Source organism: Sinohyriopsis cumingii, chromosome 7, assembly GCF_028554795.1.
Source record: "Sinohyriopsis cumingii isolate HCF-2022 chromosome 7, ASM2855479v2, whole genome shotgun sequence".
NCBI classification, from domain to species: domain Eukaryota; kingdom Metazoa; phylum Mollusca; class Bivalvia; order Unionida; family Unionidae; genus Sinohyriopsis; species Sinohyriopsis cumingii.
Window position 1 is genome coordinate 29,765,253 of NC_142967.1, and position 19,604 is coordinate 29,784,856.

Sequence of the window (19,604 nt, forward strand, 5' to 3'; positions counted from 1 at the left end):
TACAACATCCACGACATAATATCCATCAGCAATATGTATACAACATCCGTGACATAGTTTCCATCAGCAATAGGTATACAACATCCTTGACATAATTTCCATCAGCAATAGGTATACAACATCCACGACATAATATCCATCAGCAATAGGTATACAACATCCTCGACATAATATCCATCAGCAATAGGTATACAACATCCACGACATAATATCCATCAGCAATAGGTATGCAACATCCGTGGCATAGTTTCCGTCAGCAATATGTATACAACATCCTTGACATAATTTCCATCAGCAATAGGTATACAACATCCTTGACATAATTTCCATCAGCAATAGGTATACAACATCCACGACATAATATCCATCAGCAATAGGTATACAACATCCGTGACATAATTTCCATCAGCAATAGGTATACAACATCCGTGACATAATATCCATCAGCAATAGGTGCACAACATCCGCGACATAATTTTCATCAGCAACCGGCATACAACATCCTTTACACAAGTTTAATCAGCAATGCATAAAAGGGGACTAGAATTTGCTTACATTTTATGCCTTGAAACAATAAATTATAAAACATTAGGACGTTTACAAACTGATACATGAACAATACCGTGAGCGTTCAGCAATTAAATAATATTTAAAATTTAGGCTTACTGTTAACGTATTGTACTAGATGATAGGGCAATGTTGAAATATTTCTTTTTTTTCTTCATTAATGCAGAAGTGTAATTGCTCTCGTTTTTTTTTTTATTATTTTATTTTCATATCTAAAATACCTTTCGTGCTGCCTCCCGCATGAACTGTTTTGAGCTATCATTCCATATTGCAGGAACTGTTAGAACCCAGTGGATATCAGGAGCTAATATTGAAACATATTCTTCGTTTTTATTGAGAACGTCCAGTAGATGATTCTTAATGTACTTAATGGCAGCAGAAAAAACGTCCAAGGCAATTACACTCTTCCCATTTATGTCTTCAATGGTCATGTCTTTTGCCAACGGCTGAAAAATAGTGGCATTAAATCTTCATCAAAATAGTTTACCTAAACCTAAATAACACAAGGAGGAACCAATTAAAATAAAAAAGGAACAATGCTACCTTTTCGATAGGTGTCAGTGATAATTTCTGGGCAAGAAAGGAGTTATTCCCCTTTGTTCTAAGAACTGAGTTTTGTGTGCTAAATTAAGCATGCTACTTGTGCTAATGGCGAAATTAAGTAATACTTAAAGATATTCGCTTTATTTCACTTTGGCCTTGTAAATGTTATATTAATTATAATATTTCGCAACATTTTCTAAAGATGCTAATACATGGCATAACTACAAAATACAACTGATTTAGAGCCCGAGTCGTCTACTGTGCTGGGTCATAGGCATGGCACTTTGCTACGTTGCATTCACACTAAATAAACCTCCTTGCAATAATACCCTTCATGCGGAAGTCCTTGCAGTTCGGTATGATTAAAAATTGTGTATAACCGTTCATGATGAATCAACACCAGAATTTACCTTAAGCTAACGAATAATTCATAATCAGCCACATAATATAATTTACAGTAGTATATTTGAAGCAAAATATCGATTACACCCAAAACAGTAAACTGGAAGTTTCTTTTCTCTAAGCAAGCTCCATGGATCCAACAGAATACAGTCTCCAATAGTCTGACGTTTCTACTTGACGGGATATAATATGGTTTCGGGATATTGAGATACCCCGTTAATTTCGGCCAGAGTGATTCTAGCTTGGTTTCGATTTTTTATTTACGCAGAGCAACTCAGCTAGTTTGCTTAGTGGAGAGGCAATGGAGTAAAATGGTTTTTGCAAGGAAGAACCGCTTTATCCGATTCGAACTGATCCTATGGTAGGATTCGAACTAGAACATTTCCGACCAGGAGTCTACGAAGCTATCCTGAGTCACCGCGACTCATGACCACATTAGTCAACTCTTACAGTATGAAGGAGGGTGCGTTGGGCTTATTCTACATCTACGAGCCGTTAGAGGGACCTGGGGGAGGGGTGGTCGCTGCCCATAAGTTTAGACCAATAGACTACAGTATGGCGGGATCGCACGTCTGTTATACAATTTAACATATTGACTTCACGAGTTTTCAGGGATAAATGCATAATAGCGGTAAAATAAATGCTAGAATAGCTGCAATATTATGTTTATAGAATTTTCATTTCCAGTTGCCCTTGCATAAAAATGGCCTTTTGCTCTGAAGAAGCCTGTCTCTAAAATTGCACAATACATTTTTAGCATATATATATATATATATATATATATATATATATATATATATATATATATATATATATATATATATATATATATATATATATAAGAAATAATTATTTTTCTCTTATTTGCCTGGAGCTTTGCTGGCCAGTCACGAAATACGAATGTTACTTGTGTTGAAAGGGAATCAGAAATAACGCATTAACAGCAAATAAAATTAGCAAAATTAGCATTGAATTTGGCTTCTTAGGTTGACAAAGAGAATATGTGTTATTCGGCCGATTCTGGAAAGGTCACTTGCGAAATAAATTCGAGTCATTCAGTTTCACATATTTCCATAAGATAAAACATAATCGATGTTGATTTCTTTACATATTGTGTACAAGTTATTGCATAACATTACTTTGATAGTTTTAGTGTAGTTTCACTTACATCCAATACGTTTTATTTAATTTGAAAATTTATTTTAAAAAGTAGGAATCATCTCTGGAACTTAAATTAGTATTGTGATGCAATCAAGGTCTATATTTAGTTCTCATATGCATGGTTCAAAACATATTTTAATTTGTTTTTAAAAATCGAAGATAAAATAATTTTAGTTTTTACCGGTGGCTTGCTGTAAAGTTCCATTTTAAATCTTTCAAAGTAGTACCAGTTTTCTGCTTCTTTTCCTTTGACCAGCTTTTGGTATTTTTCCTGCGCATCCTCGCCGAAGGCTGCAAAAGATTTGTCCGGATTTAATAGAACAACTGTTGGTGTCTTCACGCTGGCGATTTTACCTTCCCAGTAGTTGACATACACTTTTGTAGGCTCACTAACGAAACTATACGCATATCCACTGTATGTTGTTCCAAAATCAATTGCAGCTGTCAGGAGTCGTTTGTTCTTCCCAAACTGTGATGTAGGAACAAATACAAAATTAAAGCTCAGATAATCAGGAAAGCAAAAAAATATGTGTGCACGTGGTTTCAACTAATGCTTTCACGACCTATTTGATTAAGCAGTTAGTCACGGATTCAGCTGTCATCTTCAAATGCCATGTATTGAAGTAAGATAAGTTTAAAAGATGCCATAATGACCTTTGATATATTAAAAACTCGATATAGAAAAATCAGAATTTATCGGTGCTCTTGGTTCTGTGTTAATCGTGGTATAAACAGTCCGTTTACACGGATCGTATAACCCCGGTCGGACGTCATACGCTGTATTATTACACGCAAACTAATCAACAATGTGAAATTCCTGATTAAATTTTCTTTTAAAACTGCTTCATGAGCTCCGCGTTATCTCTATGCACCGTGGATACATTTCACACACACACATATAAGTAAATAATTACTGAGAGCATTTCTTTTAAAGACGTTATACTCACGAAGTAGAGTTAAAACACATATATACTAGATTGGTATGCATATTTAGTTTGTTCATAGATGAAAAGGAAATGCTACTATAATATGTGGTCACGGTATTGCTAGCCTCACCAGATCTTCTTTTCCAATTACTTTGAAAAAAAATATCTTTTTCTCCTTGATCCTACTCTCTCTTCCCGCCTTATCATAAGTAATTTTCACCCTTTCTTATTTCCAATTATCTATTTTTTTCACACATTCACATTCCTTTAAATGTATGCAATCATGATGTAGTTACTTATTCTGGTTTTAAATAAATAATTCCATTATGTACATCTATATAGGCGACGAACATTGACAGTATTTACTGGTTACAAACAAGACTGCTTACATTGTAAATATAACTATAAATGAATTATTATCCTTGACTCACCCCGATATATCTTCCTTAATTGAAATAAAATATGCACATGGTAAATGCATGAAAAATATTGTATTCAACGGAAAGCCTCCAGTTAATACATAATACTGCAGTGACAATTGTTCACAGCCATAGGCAACTAATGTATATAAAAATGAAGGAAGATTCGCTCCTTTCCTTATTATTGTCTAAGGTATATATATATATATATATATATATATATATATATATATATATATATATATATATATATATATATATATATATATATTCCGGTTTTCTTTTTATCATCCAAAGTGTAGTAGTTAGTGTAGTTATATGCACTGATTTTTGTAAGAACTCTTCGCATTGACTCTGTACAAAAACAAGCCGTCAATTTGCATATTTGCTGTTCACATTAGTCCATCGTAATATTCACAATTTGATATTGAGAATCAACTTTGAAATATAAAGACTCGTCTTTATCCAAAGAGGAGATCTCATAATTCAAGCACAATCAATCCTAAGGGACTGTGAAGCTGGAAGCTAGCTAATAATCCAGAACAGAGAGGATCTGGGGGTGAGATGGTAGCGGTGGAGCGGGATACATTCATGCACCTGAAAATATTTACATGGATCAAGTGCTCTAGTTGTGTGTGTTCCCTCTTACAGCAGAATGTTCTTACCTCTTCTCGAGAAGTTGATGGTCTGGGCTCCAAGGAAGTGTAGTTGGAAGCGTCCTTTCCTACATCCAAGGAGAGGTTTTTAGACACGCGTGGTCGGATCTTCTCATAATAATGCCCTAAAGAAAGGAAAACCTAGCTGATGAAATTACATTGGAAATACAGTCGATATTTCATTCCTCAGACTATTCTGCAACTAGATGGTAGAGTGATATTTCCACGATAGGTTCATGCTTACGGACACCAGAGAGATTTATAAAGGCAAATGTGTTGATTCCAGAACTACGAATCAAATTCCAATAATGCAAGACAACGTATGAATATATATATATATATATATATATATATATATATATATATATATATATATATATATATATATATATATATATATATATATATATATATATATATATATGATGAATACCAGTGGATACAGGATTGGATCGTAAATATCAGGGTTTGATTAAGACAAATGTAAATAAGAAAAATAAAGAACTGATAATTAACAGTGTCAAGCTTATTGGTCTTGGTTGTTTCTAAATGTCTTTGACAAAGACACAGTGAGCGTCGAAAGTGCTTGGACCGAGCCCACTATCATGTAAAAAGTTTGACATTGATCCTATGTTCAAATGGAAAGAGCGATCATATAACAAAAATTGAATTTAGCTTTATAGAGGCTCCTTCAATGTGGGAGCAAAATCCATCAAAGATTCAGAAAATATAAGCCAATGAAAAGAATTTTAACGAGAAAGGTAACAGAATGAACTGTCTTAGCTTTAGTGTTTCATCCGAAGTATGAAGAAACTGGTTTAGGAGATATAAGCAAATGAACAAAACATGAACGAAACGCTGAACGAGAATTGTATAACTCTGTGGCCTACATCCAAAGTCAATGGACCGAGCTTGCATGTAAGCAAATGAATTGAGTTAGCTTATAACGATAAAATCCAGTTATGAAGGACATACATCAAGCGGTTTAGAAAAGAGAGACTTTAAACACAGTCATAATGCAAATTTATCATTATCTACGACCCCTCCTGACTTGGAAAAATAATACTGATCAAACAGGCATGAGGTTAATATATTCGTTCGACTCGACGGGATGACGACCAAAATTCTAAACTATTACCTGTTACTAGTCCATGGCTTATTTGACTTCATCGACAAAATTACAGGAATCCACGCGTTTACTTAAAAATTCTTATTAACTACATGAGTGAAGATACTCCGTTGTAATCACAACATATTGAAATTTGTTTTCCTGTACGTACTAGTCTGAATCTTCGAATATCAGAAGGTTAACATTGAGGTGACGTCACGGTACTAAAGATTGGTATTGATGTAGCAAAGGGCTGACCTCAATCGGACCAAACAGCGGAAAAATACATAGAACGCTTGGCGGGAACGGGACTGGCGAGACATAGACATATATAACACATACAACATAGATACATAGATTGATAAACATGAAACGCATATATGTCAAAGAGAATAAATATATTTTCAAGGCATATGGGTGGCCTTGAAACGGGCCTTAGGGTTCTTCTTTTTTTTTTCTCCACTTCTACCACCATCTCCTCACTTTCTCTATTATTAACTTCTTCTTTTCCTTCTCTGGCATCCAGTCAGGATGTCCCATTAATCTAAACGTTTCCTGCACCTTGATCCAGTTTTGATTCAGTCTTTCAAAGTCCTCTTTTTTATTTCTGTTTTCTTTGTCCTTTCTGTTTTCTTTGTCTTTTCTCTTCTTTGCACATTTATCTTTTATCTTCTTCACCTCCTCTTTCACTACCTTCTCTTTCACTACCTTTCTCATCATTTCTTCGGCTTTCTTTATTTGGTCTAATCCCAATTTCACATAAGACCACTCTGTCAAATTTTCAATTTGTTCTAAAAAGAATACACCCGACATTCATCACACCATCAAGTGCCTCCTTCAATGTTCCAGCTCTAACATATTTAGGGTGAATGAAGCCTCTTAATTTCTCTAATTCCTCCTCTGTCATGTCTTTAATCTTATCTCTCGCTAGTTTCAGACTGGTCACAAAGTCTAGGCTACCTAGATACTTTCATTCATTTGCAAGCCATTCCACTACATAGGCGGCATCCACCATCCAGTACCATTTGCCTTTCAAGTTGTTAAACAAATCCATTTTTCCAAACGTGTTCACTAGTCAACGCTGGGTAGCCAGACTATGATGATGATGATGATGAGATTTGATTAGCGTCGCTTGCGCACATAGTGCATGTGCGACGATTTAAATTCCGCAATAGCGGACTAATTAATTGTTCGAAGGGGACTGAAAAAGAGCCTCATCCCCCATCTTGTTAATGCACACAAAGTGTGCTACTAAGTTGTGTCAAATTTTGGGATAACGTAATCCCATGAGACAAAAGGATAGGAGCACCCAAGCTCATCGTTTTTAGTCTGTATCAATTGCTTCGCTTATTGGGGAATTACGCCCCACTTATAGCGCTACCCTATTACCATGATGGCACGTTCGTCGGGATAGTAGGTTTAATACGTGCTAGCATAGTATGGCTGAATGTCTGGTTGAGGGTAAGAAGGTAGGGGTATAAATAGGAAGGGAGCTGTTTCTGACATCCAGAGTAAATAGTGTCTTGCTGAATTATTAAAGATTGTACATGTGCTGTTGGATATAGTGAAAAAAGAAGGAAAGGAATAATATATATATATATATATATATATATATATATATATATATATATATATATATATATATATATATATATATATATATATATATATATAATCATTTTGTTTACAATATATATTGTTTTGTTTGTGATTAAGTTCTACTTTATTTTCATAGGGTTTTTATTTGTATCATTTGATAGTTTATGATTCTTAGTAGAGTGAAGTGAGAGGGTGTTCATAAAGGGTCAAATGTTTCCTTGTTTGCCAATTTCTTTCCAAAAAAATAGATACTATTTTATGTAGAATTAATGTTAGGGTTACTGGACGACAGGAATTCCGGGTAGGTTGTTGGCAATCCAATGTGTTTTAGATTTGTCTTAAAGATGACCCGTTGTGCTTGATATTTGCTGCACTCATTAAATAGATGGTGTAAATCTTCTGGGATGGGACAATGCGGACAATTCACTCCTGTAATATTGCTAATATGGATGGATTTTCCGAAACTGTTGGCCAATAATGTATTTCCAGTTTTGATTCTGTTGCTAACTTTTTGATTTTGTTTCTTGGCCAGAATCGGCGTTTTTATATTCCTGGATACTTGCTTTTGTATGATGTAAAGTGTGCGACCTTTTGTACTATTGTCCCATTTCTGCTAACATTTCCCTAGAATTTTATTCCTAATTATGCTATAGTATTCTTGGCAGCTGTACTGGAGTATGATACGGTTGCTTTCTTGAAGTTTGTTTTTAGCTGCTTGGTCAGCTTTTTGGCTTCCTGGGATGTTGATACGGGATGGTACCCACATAAATTCGATTAACCTGTCCTTGTTTTTCATTTGTCTCATTAACAGGTTGGTCTCTTTGACGACGTTTTGCTTGAACAGATCTGAAAAGTAACCGTTTCTTCGCTTCGTCTCCGCACTCTGAGACAAAAGAGTGTCGATGTGATGGAATTTAGAAACATAAATGGAGCAGAGGAATGATCACACAAGTCTTTATACCACTAATGCAACACGGCTTCTTCCGAGATGAGACTTCAAACTTCCTCCAGATACTCCATACGTCGTACGTAGAGTTTGGCTTCCTCGATGACAGTTTTGTAAGCGTCATCATTGCATCCATCAAATGGAAAGCGGTAATGCTGCGATTCAACCTTAGACGGACATCCACACCGTTCAGCAAATACTTGTATTGTAGCCACGTGTCCAAATGCAAACAATATATCAGTTCTAAAGTTTTGTTGAGTTCTTGGATTTCATTTTGTCGTTCTATAAATGCCTTATTTTGTGGACTTTTGCCAGTTAGATCCGTTTCTGTGTCGTTAAATTGGCCCGGTGTGTCAGGTTTCCATACCACGCAAGCATCCAGATAAGTGTTATTGGCTTCTTTTCCGTACGTCAAGAGATCTTTCAGGTACGATCGGTAAAGTTAAGTATCCATGATGCTACTGACCAAATTATTATTCAAGTACAAATTCACTGCGCTGAACAAGGAATGCATACAATTGTTGACGAGAGCTACAGCTTTATCGTCTATAGGATTTTCAGCCGGATCATGAACTTTGACTTTCAAGTATAAGTAACTGTTATTCAGATAGATGTAATCTTCGGGCTGTTCTTTGATTACAAACTCGATGGGGATTGATCTTGAGTCCTTGACAGAGAAAACGGGATGCAATTCTACCCATTTCTACTGCGTCATCATCATAGTGAGTGGCATGGCAAACATATCTAGTTCCGACTTGGAACAGGCGCAAGACTCTCGGTGCTTCATTTTCTGTCTGTTTTTAATAATCAGAAACATCTACGTCTCGGACGGTTCTTCTTTTCTTAAACTTTGTAGCTTTATGAGTATGAAGGCTTCTAAAAGGGTATTTTAGTCGTATCTTTTTGCCTTGTCCTTGCTCTGGTGTTAGTGAAGTAGAAATGCCTGACTCAGCACCGTCCAGGGCATTTAAAGGAGTTTCTCGATGACCAAAAATGTCTTTGCCCGTTTTCAGCAAGATATTTTTTCCTGCTCTGAAAAGGTTTATTTTCGGTTTTGTTTGTGGTTGACGACTTTGTGGCATCTTTCAAGGAATGCAATCCTCTTGTCACAATCGGTTTCAGCACTGACGCCAATGAACGAAAGGCCGATTTCAACATATTTCCTAAACCATATCCTCGCTGTGGAGCGACGCCTCGGTACACTGGATATATGACTTACGAGTCGTTAGAGAATCGTTTATGAAAATGGAGTTTCACCGTGACTTTACCTTTGGAGAATAGAATATTTTGTCCGAAATCTTCTTTGATAGCAATGTTGACAGTGTCGAAATACGACTTACTGACAGACAAATGATGAGGATGTACAAATTCTCGGTGAACGTGGTAGGTGTTTCCACCTTCTTTGTCAGTGGCCGTGGCATAATCCACTTTGAAAGGAATGACACGTAGTAACGGTACGGAGGAGTGTTCCATCACGTTGTACTCCACCACATTGGAGTGCACAAAGATCAAATTGATTCCTTGCAAAAATCCAGAATGCTGTTGATCTTCGGGCTCAAATTCTTTGCTACCATCTCTCGAAGTCCACCCAAAATTTCAAACAAACTACCATTAAACGTAATGCCCAACGATTCGATATCCGAAAATTCATCACTAGACGACGATCTACTTTATGGTACTCAATCATAACACTTTTCTTTTGCTCTCAACGCTTCCTGGAACCTGTCAGCAATTGTGTCCACCAAATGTTGACCACTAAAATAATAGCCTGAAGGAATTGTCAGCGTATAGATAGTGAATGATGAACTGTTTGCTGGATTTATGATACCTGAAAATTTGATTTTATTCATCTCTTTTTGCAATTGTTCGTTATGGATTTCAACGTGAAAAGTGTTTTGAGTTTCAGTGACGTTTCGAATTTGTGTAGGGCGTATTATTTCTACCAAAACCACTTCCCGATTTGTATAGTGATCCAACTGGATTGCCTGAGGTAACGTGGCCTTGTAACAGCACAAAGTATCGTTGGGAAACACCTCCATGGAACTGTCACTGTGTAAGGTTAGGTAACATTGGTTGTTCTTGTTCATAATTCCAGAGATCTGCTCTTGTCAGAGGGGTCACTCGGTGGTAGCGGTTCAGGCTGTGTGGAAGGGTATGATGGTCACTTCCTGTTATAGTCGATGACTTGCGAAGCGTTGATCCAAGAACCAAAACTGAGAGGATATTCTTTCCAACGTACTTTAACTTCTTTAACAAGACTTTTTCGTTCTTCGTTCGAGAATGATTTCGATGTCGTACACTTCCTCTTCTTTTCTCGTCACGCGTTGTAACTCCGGAAAGTAAAACGTTCCTTTTAACACTTCTCCTTTCATGTCTTCCAATTTATAGACGACAGGATGACGGCCACGCACTCGTCCAGTGACATGAAACAATTCGGTGGTCCAGTTGAGTAAGTAACCTTTGTCGAAATTGCGTTTGGTGCCAACACTCCACCTTTCTTTCACCTTTCGAGAACGTACCAAACAGGTGCTCAAAAACGGTCACTTCCTTGTCGGAAGTCACTTCTTGGGGAGGGGGGCACGTCCAGTGATTCGATGATGAGACTGGTTGTACGCTTCAACCAAGTGCGGTAAGACGTTGATGTACTTAAAAGTGGTTTGAGGCATAAAATATTTCCACATGCGTTCTTTCAAAGTGCGTTGACAACGTTCCACAATGCTGGCTTTTGTTTCGGGATTCTTGGTGGTTAAAAAATGAATATGACGTTTCTTTAATTCTTTTTTGAAAGCTTGGTTCAGAAATGCGGTACCTTCGTTGGTTTGCCATCGATGAGGGTGACGACCACTTTGTTTCAACACCAGTTTGAGGAATCGCACTAACTCACTGCTCGAGTTTTGAAGCCAATGGCACGACCAAGGCAAATTTGGAAAAGACGTCGATGACACAAAACAAATATTTGTAGCCACGATTGTAGGTGGCCAAATGAGAGACATAGGATGAATCGGGTTTGTGTAAAGTGTATGTGGCTTGTTCTTGTAACCATCGTTCCACTTGAGGTAAACGGAGGATTCTCAGACGGGTTTTGGCAGAACGATACAATTTCTGAACTCCTTCGTATCCTTCTCTATTTGTGTTAATAAGTCACCCACTCTTCACTGATGCTAACTTTTTTCGTGTGGTATTTTCTTGGATTGTAATGATTTGTATGTCCGGCGAGCGATTGGTGTCGACGAAGAAGACGATGTTTGAACAGGGATAATTGGTTCTTGTTTAACTTCTGACCTCACTTCTTTCGTTTTCTCTTCTGTGGAAGCAGTTGTGGCTATCATCTTTTTAATTCATCCAATTCTGGATGTAGGTGGTGTTTTTAACTTGAGTACTTTCTCAGGTGGTGTTGGTAACTTTTTCTGGTGGAGTTTGAAACTCTTCTCCTCCTTTTTCTGTTTTGGTCAAGGGGGGTAATGGTGGTGGTGGACTTTTCATCAGAGTCTTAAAATATGTCAGAGTCGGTTGAGGTGTTTCGTCGACAGTTTTCTGGTGAGATTTGCAGACGTTGCAACAGCTGACCGTACCTTTGCGATTTTTCTGTCTTGAACAAATGTTTGTAATCCATCAACGTGTTGTAACTGGGACATCTCAGTGAAATGAGGATTAGGAAGCAAATGCGGGGTCCGCTCATGCCAATCCATCGTTTGTAAGGCACTAAGGCCAATTTTTGTCCTTCCATTCGATTTTAATGGTCACATCTGAGTTCGCAACGGATTAAATCAGTACAGTTAGTGTCTGGATAAATCCAGTAAACTCTGTAACATGTCCGATCTCTCCTGGACTTTGATTTTGGGGGCAGGTACTTTGTGATCAGCTGCTACTGCAGCTAAAGAGGAGGTTTCTATTGTTTCTTAAAAGGAGAAAAACGGGTGTCAAATTGGGTTTGGCAGGAATCACCAACAACGGAGAAGTGGAAGAACCTGAGGCTACTGGAGATTCGGTCATGGTTGCTGCAGGTCGTGGTTCGCGAATGTAAGGTTGCATCATGCCTGAGGTGTTAATCTTGCGGATAGAAGCCGTTGTCTGTGGGCTTTCCTTTTTCTGGGGACTCTTCGTTTTCTTTTTCTGTGGGCGATTTTTTTTCTGGGGTTGTGACCTTGTCTTGACACCGCTGCTCTTTTTCTTCTTTGGGGTTCGTTTGGCTTTTCTGGGAGTGGCTTTTTCCTTTGGGAGGTTTAGGGGGGCATTGGGATCCCATTTTAAAAGGGAGCAAATGATGGCACCTCCTAAAGAACCACTACCTCCGTGTCTCAAAATGATTTGCCTTTTGGTTTGAGTGTCGATGCAGGGATCAGCCAGTTGCGTCCAGGCTACTTTGTTTCTGTCCAAAAAGTGTTTGGTTTGATGAGGAATGTGAATTATACATTGCAGTATTTGACGTGCTGTCATCGTAATCCATCGTAAGACTTTGTGACTGGCTTCTAAGACACAAACACTTAATTTTGGATTTGTTTTGTGACTGATACCGTACAAGGCATGAATAAATTTGACGGTAGGATAAGTCTGAAAGGGACGTCATGTTGACGCTATGTGAGACAGACCCAGAGTGTCCGAAGTTTTTGTAGATTTTTGTGTTGTTGATTTGAAGTCGACGACGGGTACGTGTGCACAACAGACCCTCCGTCTTAGCACCGCAGGTGAAACGGACGGGTACGAAATCGCAAATAATCGCGGGTAGTGGGTTTCAAATTCCCGAGTAAATAGACGTGGGGGATTTAGTGGCATCGTCGTATGCACGAATCAGCCAAAATGATGCTAACTGTTTGGCTAAGACTTGCACTTGCGATTTATCTCTAGGGCTTTTAAACAAGACTATGTAATGAGCATTGAGACTGATGGTGAGATGGGCTTTACTTTGCTGAAACAACTTTTGGGTGACGTAAATGACATTGGCATTACGATGATGCCCTTTGCGCGTAAACCACAGCATAATTTCTTCTTCGTCTTCTCCTAACATGTCGTCGAAAATGACCAGAGAGGTTTGACTGGGGCAAGACACGATTTCGTCGTCTTCGCCAGGAATGCCTTCCACAAACACAATGAAATCGCCTTGACTTTCTCGCAAGAGACTGTACGCCAATTGCCATTCTTCGAAACACCACACGATCCGTTGAGGTGGACGATCAATCAAATGACGTTCATGTTTGATAAAACGTTTGCCAAATTCGGTTTTGCTTGAACCGCTGGGTCCGGCAAGAACATGTTAAAGAGATGACGAAGATACCAGGCCTCCCAACTGGTACGATCTAAGTGTTTGTCAATGACTTTGAAAGTGAAGGAAGAGAGAACAGAGACAGTGGAGGTAGCCATAGTGCAGGGAATGTCACTTTTAACACAAAGAGAGACAAGACAAGAGCTTTTATACTTTTTTCAGGACACGTTTGTTGAATTTTTGAAATGGAACAACACGAAAGACAAAAATACATAAAAGCCAACGGGTTAAGTACAGAGATACAATACACATCAAAACGATCGAAGTGGAATATAAACAAGCCACTGTACAAAATATGTGTGGTAACCAAGGTGTCCTAGGGACAGTGTGTAATGTTTTTACAGTCTCTACAGTGGGTACAGTCACACAGGAATCCTCCGGAAATGGTCTTTCTAGGATGTTCACGACCGTCCTGTCCCGAAGGCAGTGGTTGTCCTCTGTGTCTGGTTCTATTTCTTCTGACACTGTCACTAACACCGGTTTATAAGTTACCTCTTCACTGGACGTTTGAATTTAGGAGCACAACTCTTGGGCATAATTGCCACTTCCTTGGTCTAAGCCTCGAAACCCCAATTTTTCCTGTCACGTACATCTGTTCAATGAGAATGTAAGTCACAAGCTAAACACATATCTTCATTACCTAAACGTTGACGAATCTTTTCCCCCGTAGAAGTCAAAATTGTATCTAGATGAAAACGCAAGGCTTTTAACAAAATGTATCTCTCGTTGACATTTAAATGGACCACTTTCATGTTTTCTTTGATAGTAAGTATTGTTCGCAAGGAGTCCACAAGGAATCGACTGGTAAACGAAATCCAAGAAAACAAGTCACTAAGACACACATCACACGTCGACCCCAATTCATATGACATAGTTCTCATGATAAGTGTTGGTAATCCTCCACCATCTGAATACTCTCACGGAATCTGTTTTAACACCACTGATAAAGGTCGTGAGATGGTATGTTGTTTTTATATCTCTTTTTGTCGCAGTATTGAAAAGAATGAGTCACAACAAACCAAACCTTCTCGCCAACGTCCAGTTTAACAATTTCTGACCACTGGCACACGTTCATCTGAATCAGTCCTCTTATAGCATTCAGGTACCAGTGGCTTAAACATCGGTTACGTGACGGATGCAATTGTTCTTTGCGTTTCGCTTGTATTTTGATCGGCTCTCGCTAAATGCGTTCTCTCTGCTCCAGAGGCGAACCATGAATGTTTTCTTGTAAAGTATCCATGATCATGTCAGTTAGTATTACGTTATTTAAAATCTTCTCCTAGAGCTAAATTGATGGACATATTGAGTAATTTCTGACCACTGCCATTCAGTGTAACGGTCAAGAATGTCAAAAAAATCTTCTAATGTAAACGGTCTAAAGCGGAATAATCGGATGAACGCAGACTTGATCCAGAGATATCTGACGAATTTGTTGACTTCTTTCACTTTCCTGTTGTGAATTTCTCCACACAAAAGTTCTACAATCACCAACTGAGATTTTGCGAAGGTGGCGAAGGTACTGGTACTGGAACAAATTCTTGCTAAGAAGAAAGAAAATCGACTAAATCCCAATTAAAATCGTATGTATGTATGTATGTATGTATGTATGTATGTATGTATGTATGTATGTATGTACGTATGTATGTGTATGTATGTATGTACGTATGAATGAGTGCATGTATGTATGTATGTATGTATGTATGTATGTATGTATGTATGTATGTATGTATGTATGTATGTATGTATATGTATGTATGTACGTATGAATGAGTGTATGTATGTATGTATGTATGTATGTATGGATGTATGTATGTATGTATTATATAGGTCTATGTCTATGTCAATATCACTCCTGTATTTGTCTTTCACTAGAGTAGTGCTTAAATAGGTTAGCCCGTTGCTACATTGTTACCAATATCCAGTACCGTGACGTCACCTCGCCTGTTCCATTCCAAATGTCCCTATACAATATTCCGACTTTCCTTTGTCGTTATACGTGCCCAGTGGGTCCGTACAAAACTTATCTCCAAACGTGCCCACTACCTTTCTGACTGGGATTGCCATTGTGTCTAAAGTGCCCCACCATACTACTACTGTGGTATATAATGGGGAAAAATCAGATTGACTCTCAAAATATTTTGAAGTTTATGGATTACTATTAAAATGGCATTCGTGTACCAAATTATTGGCGAACTTCAATAGATCTATCGTTTGAATGCATCATAATGATTTATCAAATAAGCTCAATAGAGTTAACGTGCTTTTTCAGAGACATAACAGGAAACATTGATAAATGTATTAACTTGGGAGTGACCTTAGAAATGGAACGGAATAAACTCGGCCAGGCTAATGAAGAGAAAAAGAAAAAAGATTTACATAGTATAGTGCGAGAACAAATATGGTATTTAACTGAATCGCCCACCACGTTGGATTCATATGAAATAACTTCTAAATCCTGTGATGATTTTAACGAATTCTCTAGCTGTAATGGTGTTATAATGGTGACAATACCCTAGCACAAATCAATAAAACATGTTTTTGCGGAATTAATATATAAGAATAGAATCTAAACTTACTAATGAACAGTATTGGTTTTACAAAAAACTAATATACCACGACGCAGAAGATGTTGTTGTTGTTAAAGGGTTGAACGCCATTTTCAGCACAAGATAGGCTATAAATGGTGGCCAGTATAAATGGAGGAGGAAGAACACGGAAAACCAAGGGCAAAACACACAGCAAAAGAGAAGCTATCAGCAAGCTTTCCCATATACCCACATTTGCCGAGCCCGAAAACCCACACAGACAGAGGCGAGATGGCAGTGATCCGTACCGGTTAGACGCCTTAGACCACTCGGCCACTCGGGGCTCCGATGCAGAAGAGAAGCAGAGCCAGCACAAGAGGAAATTAATAATGATCCTTGTCAAATATTAAGAACCGAACAGTATTGATGAAAGTTTCAAGACTTTTGACGTTATTGGGTACATACATCAGTCAGACAAAATTCATGTTGGCATTGTACCCAGTGATGGGTCATTTGAGGTTATTTATTCAGACACCCTTCGGAATGATATTTTACCTAACGCCGAAAAGGAATTTCGTTATGAGAACCCTGAAATAGGCACACTTAATTATGTGATAAGGGCTGATTTACAATTTTGTGTTACTGCTGGAGGATCTCTTGGGGTTTTTGTATCAAATACAACTGGAGGCTTATAACGAGATACTATGTCGGCGACTGGAAGAATCAATGGCATCCGACCACTCATTGTCGGTAAATTTATTAATTCCTTTTCTAATCCAGAGAAGCAAAAATCATATCTGAAATGTACAAACGATTAACTTGTTTAAAATTGTTGGCTGTGATGCTCAAAACGGTGTTATGCGAAATGGTGCAGTACTCGGCGATTGTCTATTCTGTGTTTACGACTATTATATAAACTTATATACATATATGTATGTATGTATGTATGTATGTATGTATGTATGTATGTATGTATGTATGTATGTATGTATGTATGTATGTAAAAGTGACTTTTAATAAGTTAATAAGTAGACTTTTGTCCGGAAGAGACAGTCTTCAGTGAGTGGACACGGTCTACAGACTGCAGTTTCGGCTTTCATCCATCGTTTGATGATCCATGTTGCGATTCGTTCTGAAGCACTTCGTCCTGCAGTCGCATTCAAGTCATAGATGGGATCAACGCTACTGTGCACGGATATCGTTTGATGCTTTATAAGCAAGGTCATGTCGATAACATTCAAAACCAATGAATGTGAATCTCTTTGCTGCTCATCAAGCACAAGTTCTAGTAATAGCTGTTCGTCCATTGCGTATTTGAACTCGAGTTGGATTTGTGCTAGGTGTTTTAACGCGACATCGTACATAGTGTTAAGAAACAATTGTATCATACAACATATAATTGTTTAATGGCATCACGAAAAGAAAAATAGCAGATTTTATAAGTAAAAACAAAGACTTGAGAAAAAATCAAAGATTTCACAGTCATTGACGTGTCTGCACTAGAGGCGCCTAAACCGTCCAAGTATGGTGATATATTTCCAAAGTCACTTCGTTCGTCAGCTGACCCATGGGTCATGCTGGATCATGAAAACCTCAACTGTTACTGAATTTGATTTTACGATGGTTAAAGTGGGATCGGTTGTACGTGCTTACATCATCGGCTGACGATCAACTGTGTTATGATGTTCTCAAAAATTTCAAAAAGTATTGAGGGACAAGAGTGAACTGTAGCGTAGAGCATTGTGCCACAGTTCATTTGTTTTCCACTATCAATGAAGCATGTGTCATTGAGATTAGATGCAAACATAATCAAGAATTCGTGGACGACGATGTGGTGCGTGAGACACAAGTCAATCCATCACAAATACTTCCACGAGGTCGACACAAAAGTACAGTCATGATTTATTTAACACAACATGTGCCTAAAGGTATTCTTGACAACTGTAACATGTTGATGTTATTTCGTAGCACTGAAGCGCATGGTCTTGGAAATATTCATTAGACTTGATGTGCCGCTGACCACACTTGGAATGCATTTCATGACTTATTTGTGCGTATCACGAAGGACCCGTATAGTTTTCTCAATTTTGTTTGACTGGAACCTGCAGGCGTAAATGTGGTGCGGGTCTGGAAGCGAACGCGTCTCACGCGTCAATGTTACAATCATAAAAATAATATAAAATATCTGCCAGTGATGTTATAGAAGAGTGTGGGAAGCGATGGCATAGCGTAGCTCATCAACATCGCAATTGTTATAGAAGGCTGAAAAGAAAATTATAGATACGTTACAGTCGCGACAAACTGCACGAGAAGACCTCATAGCGGGCTTTTGAACAAACATTTGAACCGCTGATTAAAGAAACAAAAAAATAATGTCGAAAGTGCCGATGATATTAAAAAGGCAACAAGAGCAACTGCAGAACATGTAGCTGTTGGTCCTTTGCCGATTGTGGAAACAGGTTATTTGACATCATTTACGCCTGCAGTACCTGAGTATCTTCCATGTCACAATGATCGGTTGAAACATATTCGCTTTACCGTTGTGGATCAAGACGGGTACCTTGTAGATCTGTGTGGTGTAATATTGTCTGTATAACTGTGCTTTAGAGATCGACCTGACATTTGAATATCATAATGACAGTCGTATGCAGACATATGAGACCACTGGCCATTGTTGACGGAAAAAAACAACAGCAACAACACAAAAAATATTTTAAACAAAAAAATAAAATAACGTTTACACGACAAATTATGAAACTGGCCTCGGTGATCTTCGTGGATTGTTCACAGGTGCACCAAAAATCTGGGATCGCGAGCGATTCAACGGAATCGACTACAACGACTAGTGACTCGACAAACAAAAAGCAGTTACGCTGCCAACAAAACAAAAATATGCCACCTTGGTTAGCAAAATTATTGATGAAGTCGATCAACAACGATTGTTAGATTATTTGATTGCAAATCTATCAATAGGAAATGAATTCGGAAAGTGGAGCTTTCGAAAAAGGTATTAGACAAACATTAATAATGTGGCTCAGTTCAAAGATATATCAGTTCAAAAATATGGCTCAGTTCAAAGATATATCCGATCCGCATTTGAAATGGGTGCGACTGTGTTGACGTATCGAAGCAAAATCGATTGTCAGTATTATTCATACCTGGCGAAAGATTCCAACCAATTAAAACTAGAATTTCAGTGGAAAACATATCTAGATTCTTTATGTCAGGCGTTCATGGAACTGGGAAATTTTATACAGGCCGACGATAACAATTATCCTGCCAATGCCAAAGTTGGATTTGTTAACAACGGAATCATGGCGATGGTCACCAGCTGGTCGATGAAAGGAAATCAAAACAATTCTTGATCATGTAGTCTTGGCCACGATACTTATTGGATTAGCCAGTTACAATGATGATTATACGAGAGCAGGTGGTCTAGCTATGATATTTATAAACGATACGTCTCATAACGCGGATTCTCAACAGTATAGA

General features: G+C 38.0%; 1 protein-coding gene across 1 annotated transcript in view; it reads right to left on the minus strand.

Moving 5' to 3' along the window:
• Positions 1 to 19,604, minus strand: part of LOC149794956 (heat shock 70 kDa protein 12A-like) — a 102,911-nt gene that overhangs the window by 53,284 nt on the left and 30,023 nt on the right. Inside the window, exons 3-5 of the mRNA XM_089964619.1 lie at positions 4,684 to 4,799; positions 2,855 to 3,142; positions 789 to 1,013 (exon numbers count right to left, since the gene is read on the minus strand). Of these exons, the coding sequence (XP_089820745.1) occupies positions 789 to 1,013; positions 2,855 to 3,142; positions 4,684 to 4,799 (629 nt within the window). The remainder of the gene's footprint in view (positions 1 to 788; positions 1,014 to 2,854; positions 3,143 to 4,683; positions 4,800 to 19,604) is intronic.